General features: G+C 42.8%; 2 protein-coding genes across 3 annotated transcripts; both read right to left on the bottom strand.

Annotated features, from left to right (window-relative positions):
- Window positions 1-3242: 3242 nt before the first annotated feature.
- LOC135504188 (tubulin alpha-8 chain-like) lies at window positions 3243-8408 on the bottom strand. Its single transcript, XM_064922533.1, has 5 exons — window positions 8218-8408; window positions 6514-6739; window positions 4725-4873; window positions 3897-4577; window positions 3243-3789 (listed from the first exon to the last, which is right to left on the bottom strand). Exons 1-5 carry the CDS (start codon window positions 8218-8220, stop codon window positions 3490-3492), a joined length of 1359 nt encoding a protein of 452 aa, XP_064778605.1. The 5' UTR covers window positions 8221-8408; the 3' UTR covers window positions 3243-3489.
- A 1519-nt stretch (window positions 8409-9927) lies between these two features.
- Window positions 9928-23603, bottom strand: LOC135504186 (kelch-like protein 12). Of its 2 annotated transcripts, XM_064922531.1 has the most exons (13): window positions 23134-23603; window positions 22321-22558; window positions 21776-21793; window positions 21427-21580; window positions 20872-21089; window positions 16360-16509; window positions 13850-13964; window positions 13617-13723; window positions 13346-13541; window positions 13006-13164; window positions 11961-12059; window positions 11460-11646; window positions 9928-10999 (listed from the first exon to the last, which is right to left on the bottom strand). In XM_064922531.1, exons 2-13 carry the CDS (start codon window positions 22501-22503, stop codon window positions 10873-10875), a joined length of 1713 nt encoding a protein of 570 aa, XP_064778603.1. In that variant the 5' UTR covers window positions 22504-22558; window positions 23134-23603; the 3' UTR covers window positions 9928-10872. The 2 variants fall into 2 exon arrangements, with proteins under 2 accessions (XP_064778603.1, XP_064778604.1); XM_064922532.1 differs by lacking the exon at window positions 21776-21793 and having other exon boundaries at window positions 23134-23602.
- Between the last annotated feature and the right edge of the window lie 2296 nt (window positions 23604-25899).

Raw genomic sequence — 25899 nt, 5'->3', positions numbered from 1 at the left:
GAAACATTAAGGAGCAACAACGGCTCAGCCGTGAAGTGGTAGGCCACACAAGCACACAGAATTGGACTGGCGAGTGCTGAAGCACGCAGCACGTAAAAATCATCTATCCTCAGATAAAACATTCACTACCGAGTTCCAAACTGCCTCTGGAAGCAACGTCAGCACAATAACTGTTTGTTGGGAGCTTCGTGAAATGAGTTTCCAAAGCCAAGCAGCAGCACACAAGCTGCTGCCATTGGACTCTGGAGCAGTGGAAACGCGTTTTCTGGTGTGATGAATCACACTTCACCATCTGGCAGTCTGACGGATGAATCTGGGTTTGGCGGATCCCAGGAGAACGCTACCTTCCCCAATGCATAGTGCCAACTTTAAAGATTGGTGGATGAGGAATAATGGTCTGGGGCTGTTTTTTTTATGGTTTGGGCTAGGCCCCTTAGTGAAGGGAAATCTTAACGCTACAGAATACAATTACATTCTAGATGATTCTGTGCTTCCAACTTTGTGGCAACAGTTTTTTATTTTTCAATTGAACCTTTATTTAACTAGGCAAGTCAGTTTGGGTAAGGCCTTTTTCTATTTCAGTATGACAATGCCCCCGTGCACAAAGCAATGTCCATACAGAAATGGTTTGTCGAGATCGGTGCGGAAGAACTTGACTGACCTGCACAGAGCCATGAGCTCAACCCCATCGAACACCTTTGGGATGAATTGGAACCCGACTGCAAGCCAAGTCTAATCACCCAACATCAGTGCCCGACCTCACAAATGTTCTTGTGGCTGAATGGAAGCAAGTCTAAATATACTTAAGTATATCAAAAGTAAAAGTATGAATCAATTCAAATGACTTATATTAAGCAAAGCAGACGTCACCATTTTCTTATTTTTTTAAATTTACGGCTAGCCAGGGGCACACTCCAACACTCAGACATAATTTATAAAAGATGAATGTGTTTAGTAAGTCAGCCAGATCAGAGGTAGTAGGGATGACCAGGGATGTTCTCTTGATAAGTGCGAGAATTGGACCATTTTCCTGTCCTGTTAAGCATTCAAAATGTAACGAGTACTTCTGGATGTTATGGAAAATGTAGGGAGTAAAAAGCACATTATTTTCTTTAGGAATGTAGTAAAGTAAAAGTTGCCCATGGGGCACTCGGTTCACAACGTTGACACCAGCAAACCGCTCACCCACACAAAGGACGTACATGTTGGTCTCATGTTTCTTAGGCTGACCTAAAAGATCCCAGAAATGTTCCATATGCACAAAAGGCTTATTTCTCCTATATTTTGTGCACAAATTTGTTTGCATCCCTGTTAGTGGGCATTTCACCTTTGCCAAGATAATCCATCTAACTGACAGGTGTGGCATATCATAAGCTGATTAAACAGCATGATCATTACACAGGTGAACCTTGTGCTGGGGGCAATAAAAGGTCACTGTAGGAATGTCCACCACTGTTGCCAGAGAATTTAATCTTCCTTTCGCTACCATAATCTGCCTTCAACTTTGTTTTAGAGAATTTGGCAGTATGTCCAACTGGCCTCACAAGCACAGATCATGTGTACCCATGCCAGGCCAGGACCTCCACATCTGGTTTCTTCACCTGCGGGATGGTTTGAAACCAGCCACCTGGACATCTGATGAATCTGTGGGTTTGCACAACCAAAGAATTTCTGCACAAGCTGTCAGAAACCGTCTCAGGGAAGTTCATCTGTGTGCTCGTCACCCACACCAGGGACTTGACCTGATTGCAGTTCGGCGTCGTAACCGACTTCAGTTTGCAAATTCTCACCTTTGATGGCCACTGGCACACTGGAGAAGTTTGCTCTTCATGGATGAATCCTGGTTTCAACTGTATGGGGCAGATGGCAGACAGCGTGTATGGTGTCATGTGGGCGAGTGGTTTTCTGATGTCAACGTTGTGAACAGAGAGCCCCTGGTGGAGGTGAGGTTATGGTATGGGCAGACATAGGCTACGGACAAAGAACACACTTGCATTTTATTGATGAACCTGAGGCCCATTGTCGTGCCGTTTTTCTGCCGCCATCACTTCATGTTTCAGCATGATAATGCACGGCCCGTGTCGCAAGGATCTGTTCACAATTCCTGGAAGCTGAAAATGTCCCTGTTCTTCCATGGCCTGCATACTCACCAGATAAAGTATGTAACCCATTGAGCATGTTTGGGATGCTCTGGATCAACGTGTACAACAGTGTGTTCCAGTTCCCGCCAATATCCAGCAACTTCGCAAAGCCATTGAAAAGGAGTGGGACAACATTCCACAATCAACAGCTTGGTCAACTCTATGCGAAGGAGATGTGTCGTGCTGCATGAGGCAAATTGTGGTCACACCAGATACTGACTGGTTTTCTGATCCATGCCCCTATTTTTTTATAAAGGTATCTGTGACCAACAGATGCCTATCTGCATTCCCAGTCATGTGATATCCATAGATAGGGCCGAATGAATTTATTTCAATTGACTGATTTGCTTATATGAACTGTGACACAATAACATCTTTGAAATTGTTGCATGTTGCGTTTAGATTTTTGTTCGGTGTATCTGAAACGAGCAACTTACGATTTCCCACATGGCCGTTCTGGACTTCTGCCACATCAAAGCGTGCACACGGTTTTCGTGACGTTGTCAGAAAACCCATCTATAGTATTCTCTCAAATGATACTCCTCGCGTCCTCTCTCCTCGTCTTCTTCTCCAATGGGTTTTGAGAAGGAGACAAGGGAGGACGGCAGGGGTATGCATTGAGATCGTCCCATTGTTTACTACCGCGGAAGGATATTTTCAGGTGACTCCACCACTGCCGGAACTTGTTCTTTAAATAGCCCCGATGGAGTATTTTGATTGGATGTGGCCACTAAGTGGGCGAGCACTGAGGGGTTTGTAATCATGCATGATACATTGTAACAGTTTTGAGGCGAGTCACAAATTATAACGTTAGCGATCTTCGGTAGGCTCTGCGCTCCACGGTAATGATCCATAGACCAGGATCAACAGTCATCAGCTCACTGAATGCAACCAGCAATGGGTTACTGTTTATTATAAACTCATAATATACTTATAGTAAATTAAATATAATCCCTTAATAAATTATTACTGAAACAGAACATGTCACCAGAATGTGGGTGAGGTTATACAGTCTACTCCAGGTAAAGCTTGGCCCAGCTGTAACATGTTCTTCATCATGAATTTCAATGAAATATGCAGAGAAAAAAATATATTGCGCAATATTGTACACAGACGGACTTTATTCAGAAGCTGAAAGCCATTGCGATTGCAAAACATGGCACTTTGGAATTGACACATTAACAGGGCATTATTAAACAAGTGTATTTGGCTGTCCGTACGTTTTTTACAACTTGTTTTGGTTCAGGGCAGGGAGATGCAACAATGAATTGTTACAAATAGAAAGAATACAAAGAAGACGGAATAATACATTTTAATAGACAGGTGGGACATCGTGGTTCTTTGGTTCTTAATATTCCTCGCCTGCTTCATCATCATCAGATTCTGTGCTTGTTCTGCCCAGCTCTTCATAATCCTTCTCCAGACAAGCCAGGTCTTCTCTGGCCTCGGAGAACTCTCCCTCCTCCATGCCCTCACCTACATACCAGTGCACAAAGGCACGTTTGGCATACATGAGGTCAAACTTGTGGTCCAAACGGGCCCAGGCTTCAGCAATGGCAGTGGTGTTGCTCAGCATGCACACAGCCCTCTGGACTTTAGCTAGATCACCTCCAGGTACAGCAGTTGGGGGCTGATAGTTGATCCCAACCTGATTAGATGGAATAAGAAAAATAAATCAATTACTCCTTTGACCGAGGACGAAATATAGTACTTATCTATTGCAATAGATATGCGGGAGGCAATTATGTTCCTTACCTTGAAACCGGTGGGGCACCATTCCACAAACTGGATGGAACGTTTGGTCTTGATATTTTGAATGGCAGCGTTCACATCTTTGGGCACCACATCGCCACGGTACAGCATACAGCAGGCCATGTACATGCCATGGCGAGGGTCACACTTGACCATCTGATTGGATGGCTCGAAACAGGCAGTGGTGATCTCAGAGACGGTCAGCTGCTCATGGTAAGCCTTCTCAGCAGAAATGATGGGCGCGTAGGTGACCAGGGGGAAATGAATGCGGGGGAATGGGACTAAATTGGTCTGGAACTCTGTGAGGTCAACATTCAACGCACCATCAAATCGTAGGGATGCAGTGATGGAGGAAACAATTTGACCAATCAATCTGTTGAGATTGGTGTAGGATGGACGCTCAACGTCCAGGTTGCGGCGACAGATGTCATAGATGGCCTCATTGTCCACCATGAAGGCACAGTCGGAGTGATCCAGGGTGGTGTGGGTGGTCAGAATGGAATTATATGGCTCCACCACAGCTGTGGACACTTGGGGAGCTGGGTAGATGGCAAACTCCAGCTTGGACTTCTTGCCGTAGTCAACAGACAGGCGCTCCATCAGCAGAGAGGTGAAACCAGAGCCGGTGCCTCCTCCGAAGCTGTGGAAGATGAGGAATCCTTGCAGTCCTGTGCACTGGTCAGTCTAGGGAGAAAAACTATTGATCAACACTAGGGATGCACAATATATTGGCCTGAGCCAATATATTTTATATTAGCCTATATTATTAATATATTATGACTCAAATCCTTCCTTTGACTGTATGACAAAGATCAGGTCTTAATGTGATACCATTTTACGGATACGCTCCAGGACCCCGTCAATGATCTCCTTCCCCACGGTGTAGTGTCCACGGGCGTAGTTATTGGCTGCATCCTCCTTTCCAGAGATGAGCTGCTCAGGATGGTAGAGCTGCCTGTACATCCCAGTCCTGACCTCATCTAGGGGGGAAAACAATTACTCTTCAACAAATATAGTACATCAACAGGAAATGTCACCTGAATTACCACAATTGTTGATTTGCTCTTGGTTCCCAGTCTTGTGCTCAGATTCTTTTGTAGTCTGTAAAGCTGTACTTTGCGTCTTCCAGCAGTGTAATGTAGATGCACAATTTTCAGTGGCGTAAAGTAACCAAGTAAAAATACTTTGAAGTACTACTTAAGTAGTTTTTTGGGGTATCTGTACTTAACCTTGCTATTTCTATTTTTGACTACTTTTACTTTCACTCCTCTACATCCTAAAATAAATATGTACTTTTTACTCCTGATACATTTTCCTTGACACCTAAAAGTACTAATTTCATTTTGAATGCCCAGGCAACAATATAGTCCAATTCACGCACCTATCAATATAACAGGTAGTCATCCCTTCTGCCTCTGATCTAACGGACTCACTCAATCAATATAGCATGTTCTCATCCGTTCTGCCTCTGACCTAAAGGACTCACTAAATCAATATAATATGCTTTTAAATGACATCCGAGTGTTGGAGTGTGCCTCTGGCTGTCCGTTATTTAAACGAAACAAGAAAAGTATGAACATTGTGTACTTTTTCCACCACAATCAGGATTTCTAGTATTTATTAATGTTCCATAGAACACTTGTAGATGTGTTACAGTGGAGTTTGTGTTTTGATTAATGCACACTACTTACCATATACTGGAGCTTATCAGCAGCCCCACCATATTATGTAACACGAATTTAATTATTTATTACTTGGCAAGGGCTACTGCAGCCAACTTGTCTGTACTTTGGAGCAGCATATGTTGTGTGTGTGGGCTTTCTTTATTAGTTCATTTTATTTGTTGTTGGCCCAGTTGTTATTGTTGTGAAAGTTTGGGGTGTGTATCATTAACAAACATTTAATTCATTCAACATTTTAAGATGTACTATGCAGAAATCATTCCGCCATTTCCTGTTTGCAAAAATTCTAATAGTTGGCATAATTTCAGTTTATGTGACAAAACAAGCAAGTATAGTGTACCATCTAAATCGCTGTGAAATATATTTTCCATAACAAAAAATATTGTTTTCTAGCTGTTTGAAACTGGTGTACAAAACGAAAGTAAATGATGCAAAAACTAAACATAAAAATGGGAAGCATAGAAACGCCGCACATGCAACAGATCTACCACTTCTTCGACTTGCGTTCAATGAGAATGACAGATCTATAACTCCCATTTCTATGTTAATTTTGTTGGTCGCCCAAACAGTTAAATATTTCAGCTTTAACTTAAACTTTCTTTTTATCTTTGTATCAATATTATACACCACCACTTACCAATTACAGCTGGCTAGGTCCACACAAACAGCACTTTCTACACATTTTCCTGAGTCACGCTCACTGAAGAAAGTGTTTAAAGGGGTCATCACCGCCACCACCAATGGTCTTGTCGTTTGAATACCATGCTCCATCCAGCACAGGTCCCCGCCCACATGAATTAATTCCCAATTAGCACTCCTGACTGGCCCATGAATATGGATATGCATTTACACTACACAATCACACACAAACAAAACATGGATGATGGATGGCGAGAAAGAGGAGAATAAAACAAAAGGTTACAATTGACTTTGCTTACCAACCACCGTTGGCTCCAGGTCCACAAATATGGCCCTGGGAACATGGCGGCCAGAACTTCCGGTGTGGAAAAAAGTGTTGAAGGGGTCAGTCCGGGAATTAGGCCCCTGATCCTCTTCATTGAACACTCCATCAGGCCCCACACCGTGTTCCAAGCAGAAGAGTTCCCAGCATGCATTGCCCGTCTGAACGCCTGCCTGGCCCACGTGGATGGAGATACACTCTCTCTGTTGGCCAAAAACAACAGCACGACTACATTCTGTTCTTCAAACAGTCTGTCTGAAGTGGAAAATACACAAACAGCAAAGCCCATTTTACCCAGATACTGTAAATCTGACTATATCAACACACAACAGTACAAGGAATTAAAGTATGCTGACATGTAGGATTTATTATTAACAACATTCCTGTATGTTATTTTTTCTAATTTTGCTGGTTGGTACAGCTCAGTAAGCACAGTCATAACTGAAGAGGGCTGAATTAAATGTTGATCGAAAAGGGCAAACCAGAAATAAATCTATCCAGGGAAAAATCTACATGTATCCATTACCACATGGTTCAAGTCATTAAAAGTGATTCCAAAAGTAGAGCGCAATACAGTGGCTCCATATTTAAAGTAACCATGGCACTCTAAATAATGATCCTAAAGGTCCTGAACTCAAATAAGGTCAAAGGATTTATTCCTTTGATGGTCGGTTTCCCACACACAAATTGACACGTTTTTAGTCCAGGACTAGGCTTAATCTCTCTGGGAAACTGTACCAAAGTGTTTATAAGAAATCTGACAGACACATGTCTCAGCATGTCCAGATTTGTTGTCTTGGCTCTGGATCCCATGGGGAGGGGATTCTAGGTTCTCAACAAGGTGGTAATCAACTGACATTTGAAAAGCAAGTGGCGTCTGTAAAATGTAACACTAAAATGCTGTGTAATAACACATTGTCACAAAGAAAAATAGAACTCCTAAATCGTGAATAGAAAGTAAATTATTGTATGAGGATGACACGAAAGGGACTTCGCATGCTTGTTATACTTTGAATGGCTGATTCTTGAGAAAGCAAATGGCCTCTCTTTGGTAATCATGCATTGGCCCATAGACTGTACACTAGTCTACATTTTCCTTTATGTACACAATTGGTATAGGAAGATAGTGTATCACGACATTGCTCTCCTAGACTATTGCCTAAATATAGGTAAAGTAGGCTGTTTTAACAAAATAATCTGCCATTTGAAGGTTAAAAACTTCATGAAAGTTTGTCAAGCATGTGACCCAACCAACTGCGTCTGCCCCATACCACCCACCTATCTGCTTCTTCACCAAGGTTCAACAGATTCCTAGGATTCCTCTCTTGCAGCCACAGTATGCATTCCCGCACATACTGCATTACATTGTTATAATAACGTAGTAACAAACGATAAACTTCATAAACGTATACATTCAAACGGAATGGATAGATGGTAGGACCAGGTTGAGGTTATGGACATAAGGCAATAAAAAGCTGAATGTTTTTCATTTTTCAAAGGAAACCTCTCAAATCGTCGAGTAAAGGTTGGTCTAAATTTTCAGACTGCGTGAACATTACATTTGCCAATGAGGATGGCAAATATTAATAATAACACCGAAATGGGGAAACTTTACTTCCCGTATTTAGAATTTCAATGCAAAAAGTAAAAAATTAAGAAGTTATGTAAATTGCGCACATACCATTTTCCCCTGTCAAGATTCAGATGATTGAAGACGCGTAAAAACGGTTGAAATGTTTTATTCTCAACACACAGTAAAGGCGCAAAAACTTTTGCTCCAGCTCCGTCGACAAAGACGAGTTACGTGTCTCCGCCAACACAGCAATGTCATGCACCAGTTGAATGTGAGGAGTGAGTTTATAGCCTGGGTCTGCGATGCACACCGCCCACACACTACTGAAATACCTGAGCACTCTAGTCGAATTGTCATTGGATCCCAGTGGTGATGTGACATCAAAAAAACATTGATGTTACTGACCTCAACATTATTTTAATATATGTGATATGGTTCATACTCCATCTACAGTACCAAAAGTTTGGACACACCTACTCATTCAATGGTTTTTCTTTAACAGCTCAAATAAGCAAAGAGCAATGACGACAGTTCCATTACTTTAAGACATGAAGGTCAGTCAATGTGGAACATTTCAAGAACTTTTAATGTTTCTTCAAGTGCATTTGCAAAAACCATCAAGCGCTATGATGAAACTGGCTCTCAAGAGGATCGTCAATGGAAAAGAAGAGCCAGAGGTAACTCTGCTGCAGAGGATAAGTTCATTAGTTACCAGCCTCAGAAATTGCAGCCCAAATAAATGCTTCACAGAGTTCAAATAAGACACATTTCAAAATCAACTGTTCAGAAGAGACTGCGTGAATCAGGCCTTCATGGTCAAATTGCTGCAAAGAAACCACACCAGCTTAAGTGGTGACAAGGTCTGCGATTTATTTAGAATTCAAGGCACACTTAACATGGCTACCACAGTGATATGACATCCCATCTGGTTTGGGCTTAGTGGGACTATCATTTGTTTTTCAACAGGACAATGACCCAACACACCTCCAGGCTGTGTAAGGGCTATTTGACCAAGGAGAGTGATGGAGTGCTACATCAGATGACCTGGCCTCCACAATCACCTGACCTCAACCCAATTGAGATGGTTTGGGATGAGTGAAGGAAAAGCAGCCAACAAGTGCTCAGCATATGTGGGAACTCCTTCAAGACTGTTGGGCTTCCGAGTGGTGCAGCAGTCTAAGGCACATCTCAGTGCTAGAGGCATCACTACAGACCCTGGTTCAATTCCAGGCTGTATCACAACCGGACGTGATTGGGAGTCCCATAGGGTGGAGCTCAATTGGCCCAGCATTGTCTGGGTTAGTGTTTGGCCGGGGTAGGATGTCATTGTAAATAAGAATTTGTTCTTAACTGACTTGACTAGTTATTTTTTTAACACTTTTTTGTTTACTACAGGATTCCAAATGTGTTATTTCATAGTTTGTCTTCACTACTATTCTACAATGTAGAAAATAGTCCAAATAAAGCAAAACATTTGAGTAGGCGTGTCCGTTACTAAGCACTTATCAAGGATCACAAGACTACACCCTCTTTTGGGAAACACATCCCTGCCCCCCCGAACATCCTCCCACACCCGACAGTCCCACAGTAGTGTCATTCCACTTCTGACATCAATGCAGCTAGCTTGGTGATTAGCCCAATCAGGACTCAAACTCGGGTCCCTGCGAGTGTGACAGTCAGTCCAACAACTTAGCCATTAAACCAAGAGGTCCGAAACCCTTGACAAATTCACTGGGCTTTTACTAGAGGTCACAACAGTTCACTTAAACATTGAATTCCACATTGCATTACAGGAATAACTGAAAACAAATAAAGTCATACATTATCACAATGTTTATTCACTTTTTCAAGTAACAACAAAAGACTCCTCAGGATTTTGTACTTGCCCCGAATAATAGAAGTCAAGTCATTTTGCTTGTCCAAACAAATCCACTATGGACAAATGCATGCACCATACGCACATCTTCAGAGGAGTCAATTGCAGGGGACAGAGATTTTGACAAGATGACAGAAACAGCAAAAGAGCAAGGAACCATCTGCAGTCCACAATACAATTATGGTGCTTTCCCTAAAATGTCATTCATTTGAATATCTTTGATACATTGAAAATAATTACTGTCAGGTAAATGACAATTCTTCAATAAGTGATTTGTTTCTAAAAGCGCTTTATACAGAATTACAAAATCTACAAAGGGTTTACTGTCTGACTGAAAACCTGGCAAATGCTAAATAATCATCATACTTGATGGCATGACAACAATCACAGTCCTAATGAGGCATCATGGATGTTCAGTTCAATGTGGGCCACAAGGGCATAAGGCATATAGCAGCAGAAAACTGGAGTCTCTTGTTTCTTCTGCTCCAACGGTTCATAACATAAGTAGAGAAATATATTGCACTTTAAAAGATGAGTCAAAAATCTCACGGGTAACCACGGCAACAGCTACCACAAAGTGTGTCATGCGACCGAGTGAGTTGGGATGGATGTCTTCTTGGAAGCAACAACTGTTGATGAAGAGACTGAAACAACTCTAATCACTGTTGTACACCCCCTGTCCCTTATCACACAGAAGTAACTAAGCTCAGATGAGAAAGTCTGATGAATAGAATCAAGAGACTTCCGGGAGGACATATAGCACACTGGCCACCAAGTGAATAATCCCTCTGTCGTTCCATAGTAGTGGCACGTAAATATCAGATTCAGGACTAGATGACTGCCCTCCTCTGCTTCACCCAACCTTTGAGGTTGTGCTGAGGTAAATCTCACTTCTCTCGGAGGACACACACTCCTGCATCACAGCGCTGTGTGGCCATGGACGTGACCACCTCCCAGCTGTCAATAACAGGGTCATAACACTCGATACTGCTCAGAAGGGAGTTTCCATCATACCTAGAGAGGGCAAAAGAGTACAGGGGAGGATGAACAATACATCATATGGCTGTGTTCAATGACATAAGTCGCATGCTTATCGAGAACTGGACCATAAGGAGATTGCATTCATGATTCATTACAATTTTATCTAAGCAAGAATAATATAAAACAATTAAGAGTCATACATAATGTATATTAATGATCCCTTCAGTATCTCTTAATACTGAAGTCGGTTGCAGAGCCGTGGTCGAGTGATAACACTCCCGGGTCTATGCACATGTACAACGCTTAGCCGGAGACAGGGGTTCAATCCCTGTGTCCTCCCTTCACTCTGAATCTCCTCTTCACCTGTCTCCCTCATTGTTTCTCATCTGTCTGTCATTAAAAGCAATAAACATATGAAAGGAAAGTGAATTTACACTTTCCTAAAAATAAATGTAAAAAAGATTCTGAGCAGGGTTGGGATGTTTAGGCTTACCCAGCGATGGCGTAGAGTCGTCCCCGGAGGACGGTAGCTCCTACGTAGCAGCGGGGAGTGGTCATACTGGCTACCGTGGTCCAATAGTCAGTCCTAATGTTGTAAACCTCCACCGAGTCGAGGTGCGCTGTTCCATCGAAGCCTCCCACCACATAGATGTGGTCATTGAGCAAGGCTACACCGGCCCCTGTAACAAAGGGATACAGGGACGGCAGGGTAGCTTAGTGGTTAGAGTGTTGGACTAGCAACCGGAAGGTTGAAAGTTCAAACCCCCGAGCTGACAAGGTACAAATCTGTCGTTCTGCCCCTGAACAGGCAGTTAACCCACTGTTCCTAGGTCGTCATTGAAAATAAGAATTTGTTCTTAACTGACTTGCCTAGTTAAATAAAGGTAAAATATATACATTTTTTTTAAAGAGTATAGGCCCTTCAGACATAGCCATATGTAAAAGAGCCATACTGTATATAATCTATACAGCCCTCATACTTTGGAGAACTCACCTGAGCGTTTGGTGGCCATGGGGGTGACATTCGTCCAATGACCTGTGTGAGGGTCATACCGCTCTACTGAATTGAGGATATTCAATCCGTCGTACCCACCTGCAATAAATTACATACACTACATGACCAAAAGTGTGTGGAAACCTGCTCGTCAAACATATAATTCCAAAATCATGGGCATTAATATGGTGTTGGTCCCCCTTTGCTGTTTTAACAGCCTCCATTATTCTGGGAAGGCTTTCCGCTAGACGTTGGAACATTGGTGTGGGGACTTGCATCTATTCAGCCACAAGAGCATTAGTGAGGTCGGACACTGATTTTGGTGATTAGGCCTGGCTCACAGTCAGCGTTCCAATTCATCCCAAAGGTGTTCGATGGGGTTGAGGTCAGCCCAGTCAATCTCTTCCACACCAATCTCAACAAACCATTTCTGTATGGACCTCGCTTTGGGGCATTGTCATGCTGAAACAGGAAAGGGCCTTCCCCAAACTGTTCACAGTGAAGTGAAATCTTAAAGCTACAGCATACAATGATATTCTAAACAATTCTGTGGTCCAACTTTGTGGCTTAGATGCAAGGCCACAAAGTTGGACCACAGAATTGTTTAGAATATCATTGTATGCTGTAGCTTTAAGATTTCACTTCACTGTAAGGGGCCTAGCCCGAACCATGAAAAACAGCCCCAGACCATTATTCCTCCTACATCAAACTTTAACAGTTGGCACTATGCATTTGAGCAGGTCGCGTTCTCCTGGCATCCGCAAAACCCAGAATTGTCTGTCGGATTGCCTGAAGCGTGATTCATCACTTCAGAGAACGCATTTCCACTAAGCTTGTCCAATGTCTATGGAGATTACATGACTGTGTGCTTGATGTTATACACCTGTCAGCAACTGGTGTAGCAGAAATAGCTGAATCCACCAATTTGATGGGGTGTCCACATAGTGTAGATGCTTACTAAGGTCAGTGGGGGAAATGGGAGATATTTTAAATATTTATACACCAACACCATTACAAACTTAAACCAAACATCTTTAATACCCACCAAGACAGTATATAAGTCCACTAGCAACCACCAGGCCAGCCCCTTCCCTGGCTGTCTGCATGTCCCCAAGCATGCTCCACTGGTCAATATTGGGGTCATATCGTTCCATGCTGGTGTGACGGCGGCTACCGTCAAAGCCTCCAGCAACATAGATCATGTCTGTGGGCAGAAAAGTGAGAAAAGAAATGTAAGGAAATGTTCCAACAACTTTTTGAAAGTCTGCATTAGAAAACACTTGCAGGGTTTTGTTACACCTGAGGTCAGTCAAACTCACTTCAGTGCTATTTGTTTTTGTAAACCCCATGACAATGAGGGCTGTCAATCAGAGAAGATCCTCTACCTCCGAGTGTTGTCGCCCCGGCAAGGCCACGCCGTACATTCATAGTGGCGACGGTGTACCAGACACCATCCTCGTCTGCCGTGTAGTCCAAGCACTCCACCGAGCTAAGCCGCGATCGACCATCGTAACCGCCAATCACATACACACGGTCATTGAGGGACACGGTTGCTACATAACGCCTTTTCCGAGCAATGTTCTGTAAAAACATGCTTGAGATAAGTTAACCAAGATCAGAGAGCCAAAATATTTCATTTAAAAAAAAGATACTTACAGGTAAAAAGCTCCACTCCTGAGTTTTAGGATCATACTTCTCAACGATATCTATAGGGGATTGTTGACTGCCAAATCCTCCAATAACCAACAGGACCTCCTTGGCACCTTGAAAGAGCAACACGGTAATCACTTTTTCCACATGAATAAGGTAGTAACTTCCACTAAGCTTGTCTTGTATCCCTATTATTAGGACAAGAAAATAAATCCAAAAAATGGAGGTCAGTACTGTACCTAATCTGGCTTGGGTGCGTGGCCCCTGCATCTCACTCCTCAGCTCTGGTCTAAGGTGGAATTTCTTGGCCTCATCCACAAGGTCTCGGCAGGGAAGACTGCATCGAATAAGGGGCTGGAACACATCACAACATATACAGTACTTTATCAAGACAGTAATAACACATCTGCGCAACACTTGAGGCCTGTTTTCCAGACGCACACCATAAATCATTCTCAATGGAGAATTTCCATTGAAAGTGGATTTCAAATCAACTGTTATTTGTCACGTGCCAAATAAAACAGGTAGACCTTACAGCGAAATGCTTACTTACAAAGCCCTTAACCAACAATGCAGTTAAGAAAATACCTTTAAAAAAAGTAATAGATAAGAAAAAAAAATAATTAAAGAGCAGCAGTGAATAACAATAGCGGGGCTATACACAGGGGGTACCGGTACAGAGTCAATGTGCCAATGTGTGGGGTCACCAGTGTCGAGGTAATAATGTACATGCAGGTAGGGTTATTAAAGTGACTATGCATAGATAATAACAGAGAGCAGCGTAGGAGGGGGGGGGGGGTGCAAATAACCTGGGTAGCCATTTGACGAGCTGTTGTGGAGTCTTATGGCTTGGGGGTAGAAGCTGTTTAGAAGCCTCTTGGACCTAGACTTAGCGCTCCGGTACCACTTGCCGTGCGGCGCAGAGAGGACAGTCAGTCTATGACTAGGGTGGCTGGAGTCTGACAATTTTTAGCGTCTTTCTCTGACACCGACTGGTATTGAGGTCCTGGATGGCAGGAAGCTTGACCCCGGTGATGTACGCACTAACCTCTGTAGTGCCTTGCGGTCAGAGGCCGAGCAGTTGCCCTACCAGGCAGTGAGGCAACTCGTCAGGATGCTCTCGATGGTGAAGCTGTAAAACCTTTTGAGGATCTGAGGATCCATACCAAATATTTTCAGTCTCCTGAGGGGGAATAGATTTTGTCGTGCCCACATCACGACTGTCTTGGTGTGCTTGGACCATGTTAGTTTGTTGGTGATGTGGACGCCAGAAACTTGAAGCTCTCAACCTGCTGCACTACAGCCCCGTTGATGAGAATGGGGGCGTGCTCAGTCCTCTTTTTCCTGTAGTCCACAATCATCTCCACAATCATCTCCTTTCCTCTTGATCACGTTGAGGGAGAGATTGTTGACCTTGCACCATACGGTCAGGTCTCTAACCTCCTCCCTATAGGCTGTCTCATCGTTATCAGTGAACAAGACTACCACTGTTGTGTCATCAGAAAACTTAATGATGGTGTTGGAGTTGTGCCTAGCCATGCAGTCATGAGTGAACAGGGAGTACAGGAGGGGAACTGAGCACCCACCCCAGAGGGGCCCCCGTGTTGAGGATCAGCGTGGCGGATGTGCTGTTACTTACCCTTACCACCTGAGGGTAGACCGTCAGGAAGTCCAGGATCCAGTTGCAGAGTGAGGTGTTTAGTCCCAAGGTCCTTAGCTTAGTGATGAGCTTTAAGGGCACTATGGTGTTGAATGCTGATATGTAGTCAATGAATAGCATTCTCCCATAGGTGTTCCTTTTGTCCAGGTGGGAAAGGGCAGTGTGGAGTGCAATAGAGATTGCATCATCTGTGGATCTGTTGGTGCGGTATGCAAATTGGAGTCGGTCTAGGGTTTCTGGGATAATGGTGTTGATGTGAGCCATGAACAGCCTTTCAAAGCATTTCATGGCTACAGACGCGAGTGTTACGGGCCAGTAGTCATTTAGGCAAGTTACCTTAGTGTTCCTGGGCACAGGGACTATGGTGGTCTACTTGAAACATGTTAGTATTGCAGACTCAGACAAGTAGAGGTTGAAAATGTCAGTGAAGACACTTGCCAGTTGGTCAGTGCATGCTCGGAGTACACGTCCTGGTAATCCGTCTGGCCCAGCGGCCTTGGGAATGTTGACCTGTTTAAAGGTCTTACATCGGCTGCGGAGAGCGTGATCACACAGTCATCCGGAACAGCTGATACTCTCATGCATGTTTCAGTGTTACTTGCCTCAACGCAAGCATAGAAGTTATTTAGCTCGTCTGGTAGGCCCGTGTCACTAGCCAGCTCTCGGCTGCGATTCCCTTTGTAGTCTGTAATAGTTTGCAAGCCCTGCCTCATCCGACTAGTGTAGGAGCAGGTGTAGTATAACTTGATCATAATCCTGTATTGATGCTTTGCCTATTTCAGGGTTCGTCGGAGGGCATAGAGGGATTTCTTATAAGCTTCCGGGTTAGAGTCCCGCTCCTTGAAAGCGGCAGCTCTACCCTTTAGCTCAGTGCGAATGTTGCCTGTAATCCATGGCTTCTGGTTGGGGTATGTCACTGGTGCTTCCTGCTTTAATTTTTGCTTGTAAGCAGGAATCAGGAGGATAGAGTTATTGTCAGATTTGCCAAATGGAGGGCAAGGGAGAGCTTTGTACGTGTCTGTGTGTTGAGTAAAGGTGGTCTAGGCCTATGTTTACATCATGTGACCGTGTGTGGTCTAGCTGCCTTACCTCTGAGTCAATGACGTCTGTGATATAGCGTGGAGTGAGCAAAGGCATCCGCACATGCTCCAGCATCTCCGATAAATAAATCTCCCTCTCTTTCCTATTGTGTTTAACCCAATTCAACACTGCCTCGAATACAGGCTCCTCTGAGTCCACCTGCAAACAGAGACCACATGTATTCACAACCACACACCTTGACAACAATATGCTTGTTGTAATAACAGAAATCCCAAAGTATAACTACTCAAGGCCAAAAATGCATTCACTCAATCACTGATTTCTCCAAATGACTGAGATCAACTTCACTTCAAGAAGAACAAGTCAAAGTGACAGTTTTAATTAATGATAATGTAGATAGTTGACTAAGACAAATGGTTACAAAAAGAACAGAAAATTGTGCCTCTGACTTAACTACAGTGCCTTGCAAAAGTATTCACCCCCATTGGCGTTTTCCTATTTTGTTGCATGTCATTTAAATAGATTTTTATTTGGATTTCATGTAATGGACATACACAAAATAGTCCAAATTGGTGAAGTGAAAAAAATAACTTGTCTAAAAAATAATAATAATTTAATTTTAAAAATGAAAAATGGTGCGCGCATGTTTTCACCCTTTGCTATGAAGCCCCTAAATAAGATCTCGTGCAAACAATTACCTTTAGAAGTCACATAATTAGTTAAATAATGTCCACCTGTGTGCAATTTAAGTGTCACATGATCTCATATTCATATTCATAGTCATATATATATATAAATCAAATTTATCAACCCATGGAGGTCTGGATTTGGAGTCACACTCAAAATTAAAGTGGAAAACCACACTACAGGCTGATCCAACTTTGATGTCATGTCCTTAAAACAAGTCAAAATGAGGCTCAGTAGTGTGTGTGGCCTCCACGTGCCTGTATGACCTCCCTACAATGCCTTGGCATGCTCCTGATGAGGTGGCGGATGGTCTCCTGAGGGATCTCCTCCCAGACCTGAACTAAAGCATCCGCCAACTCATGGACAGTCTGTGGTGGTCTGTTGGTGGATGGAGCGAGACATGATATCCCAGATGTGCTCAATTGGATTCAGGTCTGGGGAACGGGCGGGCCAGTCCATAGCATCAATGCCTTCCTCTTGCAGGAACTGCTGACACACTCCAGTCACATGAGGTCTAGCATTGTCTTGCATTAGGAGGAACCCAGGGCCAACCGCACCAGCATATGGTCTCACAAGGGGTCTGAGGATCTCATTTCGGTACCTAATGGCAGTCAGGCTACCTCTGGCGAGCACATGGAGGGCTGTGCGGCCCCCCAAAGAAATGCCACCCCACACCATGACTGACCCCACCGCCAAACCGGTCATGCTGGAGGATGTTGCAGGCAGCAGAACGTTCTCCACGGCGTCTCCAGACTGTCACATGTGCTCAGTGTGAACCTGCTTTCATCTGGGACGAGCACAGGGCGCCAGTGGCGAATTTGCCAATCTTGGTGTTCTCTGGCAAATGCCAAACGTCCTGCACGGTGTTGGGCTGTAAGCACAACCCCCACCTGTGGATGTCGGGCCCTCATACCACCCTCATGGAGTCTGTTTCTGACCGTTTGAGCAGACACATGCACATTTGTGGCCTGCTGGAGGTCATTTTGCAGGGCTCTGGCAGTGCTCCTCCTTGCACAAAGGCGGAGGTAGCGGTCCTGCTGCTGGGTTGTTGCCCTCCTACAGCCTCCTCCACGTCTCCTGATGTACTGGCCTGTCTCCTGGTAGCGCCTCCATGCTCTGGACACTATGCTGACAGACACAGCAAACCTTCTTGCCACAGCTCGCATTGATGTGCCATCCTGGATGAGCTGCACTACCTGAGCCACTTGTGTGGGTTGTAGACTCAGTCTCATGCTACCACTAGAGTGAAAGCACCGCCAGCATTCAAAAGTGACCAAAACATCAGCCAGGAAGCATAGGAACTGAGAAGTGGTCTGGTCACCACCTGCAGAACCACTCCTTTATTGGGGGTGTCTTACTAATTGCCTATAATTTCCACCTGTTGTCTATTCCATTGCACAACAGCATGTGGAATTTATTGTCAATCAGTGTTGCTTCCTAAGTGGACAGTTTGATTTCACAGAAGTGTGATTAACTTGGAGTTACATTGTGTTGTTTAAGTGTTCCCTTTATTTTTTTGAGCAGTATAAATATCTGTACTGAAATGCCCCAGAGTCTGCAACACCACTAAGCAAGGGGCACCACCAAGCAAGCAGCACTATGAAGACCAATGAGCTCTCCAAACAGGTCAGGGACAAAGTGGGGGAGAAGTACAGCTCAGGGTTGGGTTATAAAAATAAATAAAAAACTTTGAACATTCCACAGAGCACCATTAAATCCATAATTAAAAAATGGAAAGAATATGGCACCTCAACAAACCTGCCAAGAGAGAGCCGCCCACCTAAACTCACAGATCACGCAAGGAGGGCATTAATCAGAGGCCAAACCTGAAGGAGCTGCGAAGCTCCACAGTGGAGATTGGAGTATCTGTCCTTAGGACCACTTTAAACCATACACTCCACAGAGCTGGGCTTTTTTTTTTAACCTTTATTTAACTAGGCAAGTCAGTTAAGAACAAATTCTTATTTTCAATGACGGCCTAGGAACAGTGGGTTAACTGCCTGTTCAGTGGCAGAAGGTCAGATTTGTACCTTGTCAGCTTGGGGGTTTGAACTTGCAATCTTCCGGTTACTCGTCCAACGCTCTAACCACTAGGCTACCCTGCCACCCCTTTACAGAAGAGTGGCCAGAAAAAAGCCATTGCTTAAAGAAAAAAATAAGCAAACATGTTTGGTATTCGCCAAAAGGCATGTGGGAGACTCCCCAAACATTTGGAAGGTGGCGCTCTGGTCAGATAAGACTTAAATTTATTTTTTGCTACTGTCATTGACTAGTTTATTGTGCTATTGGCTTGTTTATTGTTTATTCCATATGTAACTCTGTGTTGTTGTCTGTCACACTGCTTTGCTTTATCTTGGCCAGGTTGCAGTTGTAAATGAGAACTTGTTCTCAACTAGCCTACCTGGTTAAATAAAGGTGATTTAATTATTTATTTATTTTTAGCATTTTGCCAATCAATGAAAACACTGTCTGGCACAAACCCAACACCTCTCATCACCCCGAAAACACCATCCACACAGTGAAGTATGGTAGGGGCAGCATCATGCTGTGGGGATGTTTTCATCAGCAGAGACTGAGAAACTGGTCAGAATTGAAGGATGGCACTAAATACAGGGTAATTCTTGAGGGAAACCTGTTTCAGTCTTCCAGAGATTTGAGACTGGTACGGAGGTTCACCTTCCAGCAGGACATTGACCCTAAGCAAACTGCTAAAGCAACACTCGAGTGGTTTAAGGAGAAACATTTAAATGGCTTGGAATGGCCTAGTCAAAGCCCAGACTTCAATCCAATTGTGGAATCCATGGTATGACTTAAAGATTGCTGTACACCAGTGGAACCCATCCAACCTGAAGGAGCTGGAGCAGTTTTGCTTTGAAGAATGGGCAAAAATCCCAGTGGCTACATGTGCCAAGCGTATAGAGACATACCCCAAGAGACTTGCAACTGTAATTGCTGCCAAAGGTGGTTTTACAAAGTATTGACTTTGGGGGGTGAATAGTTATGCATGCTCAAGTTGAGTTTTTTTGCCTTATTTCTTGTTTGTTTCACAATAAAACATATTTGCATCTTCAAAGTGGTAGGCATGTTGTGTAAATCAAATTATACAAACCCCCCAAAAATCTATTTTAATTCCAGGTTGTAAAGGCAACAAAATATGAAAAAATGCCACAGGGGATGAATACTTTCGCAAGCCACTTTAAGTGTATATTACACACATTTTGATCACAAAAACCGTGACAAGCAAAAGTCCTTTGAATGAATTGGAAAACTACAAATCAAGTCCCATGGTTACAATTATGTTTTTATACAGCAAGATATGCGCTGTGCGGTTAAACACGGGAATTTCCAGAGCACAAAGGTATACTTAAATCAGATTATTTTCTCCATAATTTCAGAGCCAAGTAAATATGCAAAGGGGGCCCCATTAATAGAGATTACTGCAGGTCTACACTTGCACCTTTTCTTTCAACTTCAGGTTTTTGAAGGACAATTTGAGACTTGTGAAAAGTATCCCCCTGATCATTCAAAGATAACCGCGAATAGAGATAAAATATGCACCTGAGGCAACATGACAGTGTGCTCTCTGAATTCACAAATAAATTCCATACACTATTCGACTTTGGTAACACTTTACATCAATCTGCTCTTATATCTGTAGTAACACCATAATTACACTAGTAACATTGTATTAACATATTGTTACTTTGTACTTAAGTAATTGTAGTTTAATTGCATAGAAATTGTTGTAATTACAAAAACGCAACTCCATTAATATGCAATTACAAGGCTACCTAATGAAACAACGATTATTTCTATCGTAATTACAGCGTTACGACAAGTATAATAATACCTCACCAAATCCACTTTACTTACCTGGATTTCATCACATTTAACTAGTTTTTCAACCTCGTTCTGGCTGAGCAGCATAAACTCCTCATGTTGAACCACCTCAGGGAAGTGCTTCTGGGAGAAGAGTTCAGCGGCCTGCATCAGGTCAAGGCAATTGTGGGTCTCCGCAAAGTCACGAATGCCCAGGCAGTTTGTGGGATCAAGCTGACTATCCAGAAAGTCACAACAAGCTCTTTTTACTCCTGAGGAATACAAAGAAACATATACACACATTAAGTGAGTGCAGTACTTTAATTTTGTAAAATAATGTTGAAGTATTTAATTTGCTAGTTTGTCTCAAGTAAAAACTTCTTGACAAATTAACAATGTTTCCACTATATTAGCAATACAATATAGCCAGTCATATTGCACAAACCTAATAAGGGAAGATGATGGGTGTGCATTTCATTTTACAAAAGAGCAGATTTAGATTTAACTGACATACCGGTAGTTTATTCCACAGAGTAAATACAGTGGATGAACAGTAAAGTGCAATGGTGTCCAATGGTTCTCATATTATTTTTACATTTCTCAACTTACCTTTGAGCTGCAGCAGACAGGCAGCAGGAAGCAGTTCCTGGACATTCTCCACTGTGACCAAAACAGTCTCTGTGTAAACAAAGTCCAGCAGGATCTCCATGGTGGACGCAGTCAACCCCTGGATGTCTACAAAGGATTTCCCTTTCTCTGACAACTGCAAAAGCACAACGGCAAAGACAGACACATCAGTTTAAATTACTGGTTAGTAGTCGCTCTTGCCAGACACAGGGCACTACGCACTCATTGCAAAAAACATAGGCCTACTGATTCCTTGTGTTTACTATTTGTCATACTTGTGTAGGCAGCTGTGGATTATAGTCAGCTTTGTTAGTAAAAGAGCAATGCTCACCTGGGGATTCTTAGAGAGCTAAAAATGTTAAAGGAAAGAGAAACTAGGTCAACCGAGCTACAGAGAAATAATTAGCATTGGACTATTTCTGCTATGCACTTTCATTGCTGTTTTGTGTTTGGGAATAGCCTAATATTTGAGGTAGGCCTATATAATCCACTCACGTTTTTATTAAGATATAAATAACCAGATGGCAGTCACACTGAAAGACATATTGCTCAAGGAAATGAATATCAGTTTAATTTCAGCCTACAAAAATCTTAGCTGGGTTCTAAGCACAAGGGATACGTAGAAACTCTTTTGGGCATTGTCAACCTATGAACCAGTCAAACAACTATTACCTGTCTCTTTCTGCATACAGAGAGAACCACCAGCAAACGTATTGATAAAGTTATTATCGCTGATGACACTGATGATCAGTCATCATTGGTCTTTTGTGGAAGTGCTGTCTCATATGTGTCTATCTAGGCCTAAATTAACTCCAGTCTTGTGCTTACTTTTTATTTGTATTTATTTAACCATTATTTAAATAGGCTTACAGTTACCTCGCTGGTGAACATGGCGCAGAAGTAGTCACTGCAGGCTGCCAGGACAATGCGGTGCACAGGAAAGTCGGTATTCTCCACTCTCAAAGTGATATCACAGAGTGTGTTGCTCTTACGAAGTGTGTTCATGGCATTGAGGATGGATTTGGCATGGGAGTTGGTCATGATGTCTTTGGGAGCCATTGTACTGTACTTAAAGAGTTCCTCAAGTTTCAAGAATCTCAACGTGCTGCAATATCTGTCAAAAAGACAAAAGCGTCAACATAGTTTGGAGGCGAAATGCAAAGATGTCAAAGTGATGACAAATTATACGGGATCTCAACCACTGATGTTCGCAGCTGCTCGCTGTGCTGGCAAAATACATTAATGTACATTTATTACAGTGAACAACATCGATATAACTAGATCTATTAGAAATCACTGCCCTGTCCCACACAGATGACCCGGGTTTAAATCCAGGTGGTCACATTGGTGCCTTGACCTGGATTCACGCAGCTTGTAAACTTTCCATTGTTTTGGCTAAACTGGCATATATCCAACTTGAGTTGAATTAGCTTTACTTTAGCCAACGACTTTAAACAACATGTCACATTATAACTCAATATGTAACCATCGGCTGGTTATGAAAAGGCCAAATAGCCGCGGCTAACCGTAGCTAATTAACTAGCTAGCTACGAGATATGCTAGCTGGCTAGCTACATTTCAAATATTCACAAACTATGGGTAAAAGGTTTGAACGAATGTGACAGGTAAACTGTCAAACAATCAACACGAATGGCACACCCAGTATCAATCAATAAAAACACTACTCACCACCTAGCTAGACAGCATTAGCAAGCAGACCAACTAGCGAGCTTGTTTGCTAGCTAACTCCTATGGCACAAGACTAGTCCAGACGTCCTAGTCACATTGGAGGATGCCAAATGTGATCCATGGTAGCGTGTGACTTCCTGCAATAGTGTGGGCTATTGCTCATTCGTTTTTCTAATTACTAACGTAAGCTAGCGGAAACAAAATATTAATTTCAAGAATGCCGCAACAACTGTATCTAGCTAGCCAGCTATCCGCAGTCAATGTAGCTTTAGACAAAAACACTATACGTCACATACGTCCGCACACCTCGAATGTGCATTTTTAACTATTTAAAGTCAACTCTGAGCCACTGCAAAAAAACACTCAAACACTGAGAATTAAAACAATAGGAAAACGTTTTTCCTTAATCACAAATTAAGCTAAGGGTTTTTTGATTTACTGTTGTGACAGCCTGCTTGAAATAGTTGCGCTCGATTTAGACTACTGGATATGTGGGGTTTCGACCATTATGAATGGTGCCAAAAGTGCAACATCGTGAACCTCATTTGATTTATAATTTTTTTATTATTATTACGTTTCAAGATAATATTTTGTCCCAGGGATAGTTTGATTGTGATACAAATATTTGTAAATGAACTTGTGGATCTACATTTCTGACATATTGGCAGATTGAGCCATTTGACACAGCCATTTGACACAGTAAACTACCATTTACAAAATATAATATACGTTTGTGAATCCTGTTATATATTTTATTCAGAAACCAAGGTGTATGTTTGTCAATCTTGGTCCGATAGGCCCATAGCATAGACGTTTTAGGCACCACCCCCGTTATTTGACTGGATTTGTTAGCCTCATTCCTGACAGTTCAGTAATCTATTTTACTAGATAGGTAGGCCAATGTCAAGAAATGCCATACAACACTCCTTCCGTGGCCTCCAACTGCTCTTAAACGCTAGTAAAACCAAATGCATGCTTTTCAACCGTTCGCTGCCTGCACCCGCACGCCCGACTAGCATCACCACCCTGGATGGTTCCGACCTAGAATATGTGGACATCTATAAGTACCTAGGTGTCTGGCTAGACTGTAAACTCTCCTTCCAGACTCATATCAAACATCTCCAATCTAAAATCAAATCTAGAGTCAGCTTTCTATTCCGCAACAAAGCCTCCTTCACTCACGCCGCCAAACGTACCCTAGTAAAACTGACTATCCTGCCGATCCTCGACTTCGGCGATGTCATCTACAAAATAGCTTCCAATACTCTACTCAGCAAACTGGATGCAGTTTATCACAGTGCCATCCGTTTTGTTACTAAAGCACCTTATACCACCCACCACTGCGACCTGTATCAAATCAAATCAAAATCAAATTTTATTTGTCACATACACATGGTTAGCAGATGTTAATGCGAGTGTAGCGAAATGCTTGTGCTTCTAGTTCCAACAATGCAGTAATAACCAACAAGAAATCTAACTAACAATTCCACAACTACTGTCTTATACACACAAGTGTAGGGGATAAAGAATATGTACATAAACATATATGAATGAGTGATGGTAAAGAGCGGCATAGGCAAGATACAGTAGATGGTATCGAGTACAGTATATACAGTGTCTTGCGAAAGTATTCGGCTCCCTTGAACTTTGCAACCTTTTGCCACATTTCAGGCTTCAAACATAAAGATATAAAACTGTATTTTTTTGTGAAGAATCAACAACAAGTGGGACACAATCATGAAGTGGAACAACATTTATTGGATATTTCAAACTTTTTTAACAAATCAAAAACTGAAAAATTGGGCGTGCAAAATTATTCAGCCCCTTTACTTTCAGTGCAGCAAACTCTCTCCAGAAGTTCAGTGAGGATCTCTGAATGATCCAATGTTGACCTAAATGACTAATGATGATAAATACAATCCACCTGTGTGTGATCAAGACTCCGTATAAATGCACCTGCACTGTGATAGTCTCAGAGGTCCGTTAAAAGCGCAGAGAGCATCATGAAGAACAAGGACACCCAGCTTGATGACGAGCTTGGAGGGTACTATAGCATTCTCACATAGGTATTCCTCTTGTCCAGATGGGTTTGGGCTGTATGCTCTAGTCGGCTGGCCCTCGCTACATATTCGTCGCCAGATCCACTGGCTCCAGGTCATCTACAAGTCCATGCTAGGTAAAGCTCCGCCATATCTCAGTTCACTGGTCACGATGGCGACAACCACCCGTAGCACGGGCTCCAGTAGGTGTATCTAACTGATCATCCCTAAAGCCAACACCTCATTTGGCCGCCTTTCGTTCCAGTTCTCTGCTGCCTGTGACTGGAACAAATTGCAAAAATCGCTGAAGTTGGAGACTTATCTCCCTCACCAACTTCAAACATCTGCTATCTGAGCAGCTAACCGATTGCTGCAGCTGTACATAGTCTATCGGTAAATAGCCCATCCAATTTTGCCTACCACATCCCCATACTGTTTAATATTTATTTACTTTTCTGCTCTTTTGCACACCAGTATCTCTACTTGTACATGACCATCTGATCATTTATCACTCCAGTGTTAATCTGCAAAACGGTAATTATTCGCCTACCTCCTCATGTCTTTTGCACACAATGTATATAGACTCTCTTTTTTTCTACTGTGTTATTGACTTTAATTGTTTACTCCATGTGTAACTCTGTGTTGTCTGTTCACACTGCTATGCTTTATCTTGGCCAGGTCGCAGTTGTAAATGAGAACTTGTTCTCAACTAGCCTACCTGGTTAAA

The sequence above is a fragment of the Oncorhynchus masou genome, chromosome 18 (assembly GCF_036934945.1).
Source record: "Oncorhynchus masou masou isolate Uvic2021 chromosome 18, UVic_Omas_1.1, whole genome shotgun sequence".
Taxonomy (NCBI): domain Eukaryota; kingdom Metazoa; phylum Chordata; class Actinopteri; order Salmoniformes; family Salmonidae; genus Oncorhynchus; species Oncorhynchus masou.
This window is presented reverse-complemented; position numbering and strand designations above follow the sequence as displayed.

What these genes read in the sequence shown, in the direction of transcription:
- LOC135504188 (XM_064922533.1), bottom strand. An exon ending in CCTGGAGCCAACGGTGGTTG is followed by an intron (nt 4,874 to 6,513) that starts GTAAGCAAAGTC and finishes TTTCCCCCCTAG; the next exon opens with ATGAGGTCAGGACTGGGATG. An exon ending in GGTGCCCCACCGGTTTCAAG is followed by an intron (nt 3,790 to 3,896) that starts GTAAGGAACATA and finishes CCATCTAATCAG; the next exon opens with GTTGGGATCAACTATCAGCC.
- LOC135504186 (XM_064922531.1), bottom strand. Translation starts at nt 22,503, where the DNA reads ATGGCTCCCAAAGACATCATGACCAACTCCCATGCCAAATCCATCCTC. An exon ending in ACGCACCCAAGCCAGATTAG is followed by an intron (nt 13,724 to 13,849) that starts GTACAGTACTGA and finishes TGCTCTTTCAAG; the next exon opens with GTGCCAAGGAGGTCCTGTTG. An exon ending in CATGGCCACCAAACGCTCAG is followed by an intron (nt 11,647 to 11,960) that starts GTGAGTTCTCCA and finishes CCTTTGTTACAG; the next exon opens with GGGCCGGTGTAGCCTTGCTC.